The sequence below is a fragment of the Tachysurus fulvidraco genome, chromosome 25 (assembly GCF_022655615.1).
Source record: "Tachysurus fulvidraco isolate hzauxx_2018 chromosome 25, HZAU_PFXX_2.0, whole genome shotgun sequence".
NCBI classification, from domain to species: Eukaryota; Metazoa; Chordata; class Actinopteri; order Siluriformes; family Bagridae; genus Tachysurus; species Tachysurus fulvidraco.
The window spans coordinates 75,318-85,000 of NC_062542.1; the positions used below are offsets into that span (position 1 = coordinate 75,318).

Below are 9,683 nucleotides of genomic sequence, written 5' to 3' on the forward strand. Positions count from 1 at the left end.
AAATGTTTAATATTATATAAACCGAAACAGCAAAAACAAAACTTTTAGCAGCGCAAACCAGCTACTCTATTTTGGGTACATTTGGAGCGAGGGGGGGGGGGGGTGGGGGGACCTAGATTTATCTATAATTATTTTTTTTTAATATCTAAAAAACCAAAGCAGCACAAACGAAAATTTTTGCAGCACAAACGGAGCACAAACAAGACTATTTTGCTGATGTTTTGCGTTGGGTTGGGGGCAACTTCACGCTGAAAAAGCTTATCAAGACAAACTGAAATCCATCACAACCAACATGACAGGCCACTTCTTCTGATGGATGAAGAATAAAATCATTAAATTAGTGTATGCAGTACCTAGTAAAAAATAAAAATAAATAAAAAATAAAATCAGCAAAATGAAATTTGTGTTTTCTTTTGTTATAAACAGTAGCAGATCCGGTGGGAGGTGACCAGGGTGAAGCATGGAGCTAAACTTAAACATGAAAATCTTCCAGCTTTCAAAAACCTTTCAAGCCGCAGATGATGTGATGCTTCTGTTAACAGATCCGTGGGGTGGAGAGACCAGGGTTAGGGAGACTTTTACCTCAAATGATGAGACAGTAATTACAATATCACTGTAATGTGGTTTCCTATCAATACTGTAGGTTATAATGTGAAAGAGAAACCTATTTCAGTTCAGGAAGGTCTGTAGAAATCAGAACTTTATAAAGTAAAACGTTTGACCGTGTGAAGGATTTTCACAATCTTGGACATTTTCTGTTCACGTCACTTTGGCCTTTAGGGTAAAAAAGCATTATTTTACTTTCACTTCCTCATACAGTCTCTGAGTCAGAGATTTATCACACTGCTCATATTCGCCATTAGAACTCCTCTCTCAAGCATGGAGCTGTAATTTGGTTCTTTTCTTCACCTTATTTATCTCTGCACTGTAAACTCTGCACTCGGAAGGACAACTAGGGGTAGGAACATTTCTTTATTAGTAATATTGGTACTTTATTACATAACATAACTTTATTCTATCACGTTGTTACTTGATGTCCAGTTTTCTAAAAGTGTTAAACACACACACACACACACACACACACACACACACACACACACACACACACACACACACACACACACGTTGTTTAACGTACTTCACAAGCCAACTTCCGGTTCCTTGAATCCACTCTTGTTCTAAACTAAACTAAGTTAAACTTCCTTAAACTAAGCTAGTTAACTGTACAGGAGTCTGTTACAAACAGCAGATGATGGTTATAAACCTCCGCCTACTTGCGTCACTGCGACCTTTCCCTTACCACTGGAAGTAAATAGCGTTGTTGTTGTTGTTGTTGTTGTTGTTGTTGCCCGACATTTACCGCGCATGCGTCAACGATTTTCGACGGAAGTCGAGCTGCATTTCCAGAAGACGTTGAAAGAATCGGTTCAAATCTTTACTCAAATAAATAAATAAAATGAAGCAGCACGCGGCAGATAAAGTGCAAACCGGTGAAGTGAACAAATAGTGCAGATAAAAAAGATTGTAGTGCAAAAAAACGTATTCAGTCTGATTTATTTAAACGGACTTCCTTTGTGTGGTGTTATGTGTTCGAGTCTCTGTTAGCTCCAGTCTGTAATGCTGCTGCAGTGTGTGTGTGTGTGTGTGTGTGTGTGTGTGTGTGTGTGTGTGTGTGTGTGTGTGTGTGTGTGTGTGTGTGTGTGTGTGTGTGTGTGAGAAAATTAGAATCCTGTCTGTTTCTGTATACATTGTTATTTTGTGCCCGTGTTGCTTCTAAAATTTTGTTTTATAAATGTTTTTAGAAAACAAATTGTTAAATTACATTAACACTACCGCTAGGTGTAAATTGTGGTTATTAATTGCTAAAACAAAGCTGAATCGAGACAATGTTCTCTCACAATCAAACAAAACTAGAATAAGCCCAAATAGATTTTTTTAAATCATGTACAGAATTGTCACGCATTAGTGCTGCAGCCCAGGTGAGTGAGACGTGATAATAGTGAATGCACTAGTGAAGCAGCTCTCAAGCTTAGTTAGAGGCCTGTTTCACTTACACAGACCTCTCAATACAAGTTGATCATAAATAGATTACTTAAATGGGCACGATTACATTGTCTTTCGTTTTTTTCCAAACTCTTCACCAACAGAACATGTTTTTATTATATGTTAGTGGATGATGGTTTCCTCCACAGTAATATGCTGCACTCCCAGGTTCAGAAGCAGTGATGTCAGCTGAGCCACCAGCTCGTCTACATAACTGACATTTACAAGAAACAAGTATGTAAGCAATATTAGTAATGATCAAATGAGACACAGATTTATTGTTTTGTACATTTAGTGCGCCAATGTATTTACTTTTACTTAACGTGGTTTGTCACTTCAAAACGTGCAACACCCTGAGCTTAGAAAAAAAATAGTTGATGCGTCATTAAATCTGTTGTTCACTAGTAAAAAATGAGTAGACATGAAACCCCTAATATAAAGCAGCATGAGCAGTCCAGGTCTCTTATAAGTTGTAGCTGTACTAAATGTTTCTAAAATAAATCCTGAGCACATTTTCATCCAGGCTGTAACTCCTTCTGTTTGTTTCCACTTCTCAGCTTCCAGCGTCGTTGATGGACAGAACATTCTGTGTAAAAGTGTTCGTTTCTGCTGCACAGCGCTTCCTCCAGACCACAGACAGCAAGGGCAATGAACAGAGAACTGATCGGCATTTTTTGTGTTTATTGTGTGATGGCTAATTGTTCAGATAGACAAAGTTTCACACAGAAGGGAATTATACTCAAAAACAAATTGGACAGAATGGAGCTAGTGTGAGATTTAAAGGGCTTGTGTAGAGGGTGAAGGCTCCTTGATTCTGATGATGGGCTGCGTGGATCTGGTTGGAGCTGAAGCTCCTCTCGAAGCCTGTAGGTTACTCACACTGCACAGAGAGGTCTTAGTGGAACAGATAAAAAATACACAGTGCATTTTAGACAATCTGAAGATGAATGGCTTCCTCTGCAATGAAGACACAGAGATCATCCAGCGTTCAGCCACTAAAACAGAGCAGGTACTTAAACATGTCTCTCACAGCTTACACATTCAATTCAATTCAAATTTATTTGTACAGCGCTTTTAACAATTAACATGGTCACAAAGCAGCTTTACAGAACATCAACATAGAACAAAAGATTAATATTAGATATATTTAAATAATGTGTATGTATTTATTATGTATTTATCCCCAATGTACAAGTCTGAGGTGACTCAGGTGACTGTGGGGAGGAAAAACCTTGAGAGGAACCAGACTCAAAGGGGAACCTCATCCTCATCTGGGTGACACTGGGGGTGTGATTATATAACCTCATCCTCATCTGGGTGACACTGGGGTGTGATTATATAACCTCATCCTCATCTGGGTGACACTGGGGGTGTGATTATATAACCTCATCCTCATCTGGGTGACACTGGGGTGTGATTATATAACCTCATCCTCATCTGGGTGACACTGGGGGTGTGATTATATAACCTCATCCTCATCTGGGTGACACTGGGGGTGTGATTATATAACCTCATCCTCATCTGAGTGACACTGGGGGTGTGATTATATAACCTCATCCTCATCTGGGTGACACTGGGGGTGTGATTATATAACCTCATCCTCATCTGGGTGACACTGGGGGTGTGATTATATATATACAGTCTGATAAATGTTGTAGTGAGGAGGTTGTTGTCCTCAAACACCACATGGAGTTGTGTCTCCTCTTTAGTATAGCAGAGACAACTGAAGCTGGTAGATCTCTAGATGCCTCAGGATTCTCTTAGTCAGTATGCCTGACTAAAGGGATGCGTTTTTCCATATGCACTCACTCACTCACTCACTCACTCTCAACCATTCACTCACTCACTCACTCACTCACTCACTCACTCACTCTCACTCATTCACTCACTCACTCACTCACTCACTCTCACTCACTCACACTCACTCACTCACTCACTCTCACTCATTCACTCACTCACTCACTCACTCACTCTCACTCACTCACTCACTCACTCACTCACTCTCACTCACTCACTCACTCACTCACTCACTCACTCACTCACTCACTCACTCACACTCACTCACTCACTCATTCACTCACTCACTCACTCACTCACACTCACTCACGCACTCACTCACACTCACTCACTCACACACTCACACACTCACTCACACTCACTCACACTCACTCACTCACTCACTCACTCACTCACTCACACTCACTCACACACTCACTCACTCACTCACTCACACACTCACTCACTCACACTCACTCACTCATTCACTCACTCACTCACTCACTCACACTCACTCACTCATTCACTCACTCACTCACTCATTCACTCATTCACTCACTCACACTCACTCACTCACTCATTCACTCACTCACTCACTCACTCACACACACTCACTCACTCACTCACACTCACTCACTCATTCACTCACTCTCACTCACTCACTCACTCACACTCACTCACTCATTCACTCATTCACTCACTCACACTCACTCACTCACTCACTCACTCACTCACTCACTCACACATACATTATCCCTATATCCTAAAAGCCCAAAACTTTTCATATTCAAGGTACGTAAAATCTTGGAGTTGGTGCAGTGTAAAGGTGAAGAGGCCTCTGCGTATTTTATTAACATCCTGCACCAAGCATATGATGCATTCATCGACCTTCGTCCTTGGTTTGACACGATTCACTACAAACCTGCTGAGTGTGTGAGGGACATACCTGTGATTAACACCGACCCCAGTGAGTGTTTTAATCAAATCACAGAGAATTTCTCATGTCTAAATGATTACTGCACTAACACTGCTTTCTGTGTTCAGTTAGCAGATACAGTGAGAAACTCAGGCAGGAACTCAGCAGAGATACTCAGTTCCTCACTTCATATTCTCAGAAAGAGGAGACGCGACTGGAGGAGCTGTACACAGACACACAGATGGAAATTCTCAGTGAGCTAGGAGAGAGTCTGGGCTTCCTGAAGAGTCTGGATGAAATTCTGTGTGATTACGGTGTGTTTAACGAGCAGGCTGAAACCATCTTAATCACGGGTGATGCTGGAGTGGGAAAATCCATTCTGCTCCAGAAACTCCAGAACCTGTGGTCCAAAAGAGAGCTGAAAACCAGAGCAAAATTCCTCTTTAAATTCAGATGCAGGATGTTCAGCACCTTTAAGGAGACCGATGAGATCTCAGTGAAGGACCTGATATTCAAATATAACTGTTATCCGGATGGAGACCCGGACAGTGAGGTGTTCAGCTACATGCTACGATTTCCAGAGTCTATACTGTTCACGTTTGATGGATATGATGAAATCCAGATGAACTTTGATTTAGAAAACATGCCTGAGGTGGTTTCTCCTGAGGAAAAAACTCACCCGCTTTTAGTTCTCATAAACCTGCTGAGAGGAAAATTGCTCACTGGATCCCAGAAAATTTTAACGGCTCGAACTGGCACAGAAATCCAGAGCAGAGTGATCCGGAAGAAAGTGTTTCTGAGAGGTTTCTCACCAGAACATCTCAGACAATACATGTCTCATCATTTTCCTGTGCAGGAGCAGAGGGACATGGTGTCTCTTCAGCTGGACGCAAACCCCCACCTCTGTGGTCTCTGCTCTTTCCCATTATTCAGTTGGATTATTTTCAAGAGCTTTAAGCACCTTCAGAGTGTGTATGAAGATGTTGAGCTGCCGGACTCCTGCATTACTCTTACTAACATCTTCCTCCTGCTATCGGAGGTGTTCTTAAGCCGGAGCAGTAAGAGTGCTGGACCCCTGAGGAGAAGCACACGCTGTACCACAGAAGCATTTAAATCAGGGCTGAAGATGCTCTCTGCTTTTGCTAAGCTTGCATTGCTGGGTCTGGAAAAGAACAGCTTCACTTACACCCATAATGAGATTTCATCCTGTGGCCTGAATGATGATGACATTCAGGTGGGATTTTTGAGACCCGTCAGTCACTACGACGCATGTGGCACTTCAGCAGCATACGAGTTCCTCCATGTCACACTACAGGCATTCCTGGCTGCATTTTCTCTTGTCTTGGATCCATATGTCCTTCCCTATGAGATCCTGAGGTTCTTTTCCAAGTGTGAGTACCATCAATCATCCCATATGACTTTCCTCTCCTGTTTGGGAATGTCGTCTCATCTGAGGAATTCAGATCCCTTTCAGACGAATGAACACTTTCAGTTCACAAACCTGTTCCTGTGTGGTCTGCTGTCCAAATCCAACGCTGTCCTCCTGGAGCACCTCGTCCCTCCAGCATCACTGCAGAAAAAGCGAAAGGCTTTGAAGTCCTACCTTTCTACCAGCATAAAAACGCATTTGAGCGGCTTGCCTCGCCACCCAAGCAGCGACATAAAGGGAAATAAAGTGCATGTGATGCCAAACTTCCTGTGGATGCTGCGCTGTATATTTGAGACACACAGCGAGGATGTGGCTCGTCTGACAGCTAAAGGAATCTCGGCAGATTACCTCAAACTGGCATACTGTAACATCTACTCAGCCGACTGCAGCGCACTCAACTTTGTCCTTCATCACCACAGGAAGTATCTAGCAGTCGATCTGGACAACAACAACATTAGTGACTATGGTGTGAAGCAGCTTACTCCTTTATTCAGCAAAATGACTGTAGTCAGGTACGGTCAGATCTTCCCAGTGGATCTTACCTGTTCTAAACGTTCCCTTGATCCACTGGTCCTAGAATTCATCTTCCTGGTTGCATGAATTCTTTTCTAGAAGTTTAGATGATGAAGAACAAAATGAAGTGTTTACTGAAGATGAATGAAAATGTTCTAACTGTTTCAGGTTATGTGTGAATCAGCTGACTGACAGCAGCGTGGAGGTTTTGGCCACAGAACTTATCAAACACAAAATCATTAAAGTTTTGGGGTAATTTCACATCAACTAATGAATATTAGCTTCTTCTCTTTTTTTACATCAGATAGAAATTAATTAATTGATTTATAACAGAATTTTCTCTGTTAATCCATTTATAGACTTTACAAGAATCACATCACAGACGTTGGAGCCAAACTGATAGCACAGATAATCGCAGTGTGTCCTCACCTCAGAATCGTCAAGTAGGAATGGATTCTATTATTTAGTTTTAAACACTTAATCAGCAGTTTCCTAGTTGTGATGCTTCCTTGTTTTCTGTCACACTGTGTCTCATTTTCTGATGTTCTTACTGACTTCATTTAAATTTCTTGGGTCGTTGTTATTAGTTGTCTTGAGTGTATTTTTGGTTTTGATTGTGGATGTACTGTCTTACACCAATGTGTCTGAATAAAAGACTCCACATCACAATAGTTTACAAGATGTAAAAAATAAGACATGATTTGTGTAAATGTTTTTGATGTTTGCAGACTCGGCTATAATCACATCACCGCGGTCGGTGCGACATTTCTTGCTGAAGCTATTCGGAAAAGCAAATCGATCTTTGAAATTGGGTAAAAACGTACAGATCTAAAAGAACAAACATTAAACCTGAATAAACTAACACAATTTCCCAGTTATGTTTTAACATCCAGTTGTTGTGTTTAGCATGTGGGGGAACAGCATCGGGGATGACGGCGCTCACGCTTTCGCCGAGGCAATAAAGAACCACAGCAGCTTAACGAATCTCAGGTTTGATTATAAGACTAGATTTTGTTAACAGTCTCATGCTCACACTAGGGTTTTAATCATAGTTCACGTTACAGTAATATATGAACTGTTATTTAAAAAAGTAAATAAAAATAACTATTTCTTCTGTAACTTTGTCATTGTTAGTCTGTCGGCAAACGGGATCACGTCTGAGGGAGGAACGAGTTTAGCCAGAGCACTAACGCTAAATTCCAGCCTTCACATCTTTTGGTGCACATCAAATTCTTCACATCTTTCCCACTTCAGTGACACATGTGCACTTTAATACATATGAATTCATGTTAAAGTGTGTGTGGTGTTACATGTCTATACATAGGAACACAGAAGGGTTTATTACATGTAACATGCACTTTTTTGTTTTTCAGGCTGATTCAAAACAAGATCTCGGACAACGCAGCAGTGGAGTTAGCCAAAGCATTTCAGAAGAATTCAGCGCTCACACACCTCATGTAAGATCCTATCCCATACCACAGGGTATTAAATACCCATGTCCTCTTTCCCATGGTCGAGTCCCTTCTGTGATCTTAAAGGCTGTGTTTATCTGCTCATGATTTAGATGAGGATTAAATAAATCGAGGAAGCATCACTGAAACTTTGGTCTTTTATTCTCTGTTGTCAACATCAGGAGACAAGTCTGAAGTGTACTCAGTAATGAGAGAAGCGCTGTATCATATTAATCATCTTTATTTGTTTAAAACTTTTTACTCATATTGAACTGAAGCTTCACCACATACAGTTTTGCTATAACCTATTGCTGTTACAAGATAGACAAAAAATGTGCAGAATAAATAATTTTATTGGAGAACAAGGTGTTTTTTATGATTTACTGTGTGTGTGTGTGTGTGTGTGTGTGTGTGTTCAGGTTAATTGACAATCAGTTTTCTGCTGGTGGAGTTGAGCAGCTCGCCGAAGGTCTGAAACACAACAGAATAATTAAAGAAGTCAAGTAAGACACACACACACACACACACACACACACACACACACACACACACACACACACACACACACACACACACACACACAGCAGAGCCACACTGGATGCTGTTCTTATTGTTAGAATGTTCTAGTTGACTATGATGCTGTTATTCTAATCACAGTTTTAATGGTTGTGTGTGAATGTGTGCAGTTTAAAGGGGAATCAGATCAGTAAAGAGGACGAGACTCGCTTCAGTGAGGAGAAAAGACTTCGCTTCTGCTGAGACGATTGAGACGAAGACGATTGAGACGAAGCGTAGCAGAATGTTGGCTCTAAGCGTTGTGGCTCTTTGGACAAGCTCTGTGGCGGTCAGATGATGATGTAACGTTTACAAAGCTACTGATAAAACTGTGCAGAAGCTGCATTGAATGTACTCGTGATACAGTAGCGATGTGAAGTGTGTTTATTAAGACTCAGAAGTTTCCTCTATGTTCTTGTACAGAAAAGAAAATTGAAACTAAATGTCTTACTGCATTGAAATACTTTATTTCAGTTAAAACAACAGTGAACATTTACAGATGGACATAATAGTAATGACATCACACAGTTTATAAGGAGGTGTAGCTTGGGCCAAACCCTGAAGAGAAAAGTTTCATTATGAGTACATAATATTTATCTCCATGAGATATCCAAGACACATCTCACACACACTCCCTACTCTGTGTGAGAGACAATGAAAGTTCTAACTTCATGTTGATGTGTTTTTATATTGTTTCATTTCCCTTTTTTCTTGCTGATTGTGAGTGTGACGGATGTGACGATGCCTCGTGGGATCATGTTATGGGATGAAGGTTGCATTTTCCTTGACATGCCATATAAGAAAACTGCAGTTTACTTTGTTTTGTTTGTTTTTCTGTGTCTTTGTGTGTTTTTATAATCATATATTCATTTTGGAACTGAAATAAAAACATTTTATTGCTCCTCTTGACAGAAGTACATTTTAAACTAAATCTGTACAGCAATGCATTCTGGGTAAATGAGTACGCCCTTAAAGTCCACAATGCCTCATTTAGCTTACA

General features: G+C 40.7%; 2 protein-coding genes across 11 annotated transcripts in view; one reads left to right on the forward strand and one right to left on the reverse strand.

Moving 5' to 3' along the window:
- The first annotated feature begins 801 nt into the window (after positions 1 to 801).
- The window catches only part of nod1 (nucleotide-binding oligomerization domain containing 1), a 9,128-nt gene continuing 246 nt past the window's right edge, over positions 802 to 9,683 (forward strand). Inside the window, exons 1-13 of one of the 9 annotated variants that reach the window (XM_027160147.2) lie at positions 802 to 958; positions 2,193 to 2,281; positions 2,601 to 3,052; positions 4,612 to 4,786; positions 4,864 to 6,676; positions 6,846 to 6,929; positions 7,037 to 7,120; positions 7,406 to 7,489; positions 7,584 to 7,667; positions 7,812 to 7,895; positions 8,051 to 8,134; positions 8,548 to 8,631; positions 8,815 to 9,683. The exon at positions 8,815 to 9,683 is cut by the window's right edge and continues 246 nt beyond it. In XM_027160147.2, coding sequence (XP_027015948.1) covers positions 2,861 to 3,052; positions 4,612 to 4,786; positions 4,864 to 6,676; positions 6,846 to 6,929; positions 7,037 to 7,120; positions 7,406 to 7,489; positions 7,584 to 7,667; positions 7,812 to 7,895; positions 8,051 to 8,134; positions 8,548 to 8,631; positions 8,815 to 8,887 — 2,841 coding nt within the window. In that variant the 5' untranslated portion in view covers positions 802 to 958; positions 2,193 to 2,281; positions 2,601 to 2,860 and the 3' untranslated portion in view covers positions 8,888 to 9,683. The other 8 variants (XM_027159841.2, XM_027160232.2, XM_027160011.2 and 5 more) reach the window with 8 other exon arrangements.
- The window catches only part of cdk14 (cyclin-dependent kinase 14), a 24,012-nt gene continuing 23,457 nt past the window's right edge, over positions 9,129 to 9,683 (reverse strand). For both annotated transcript variants that reach the window (XM_047808464.1, XM_047808465.1), the window contains one exon: positions 9,129 to 9,683. This exon is cut by the window's right edge and continues 1,089 nt beyond it. The gene's annotated coding sequence lies outside the window, so the exon portion shown is untranslated.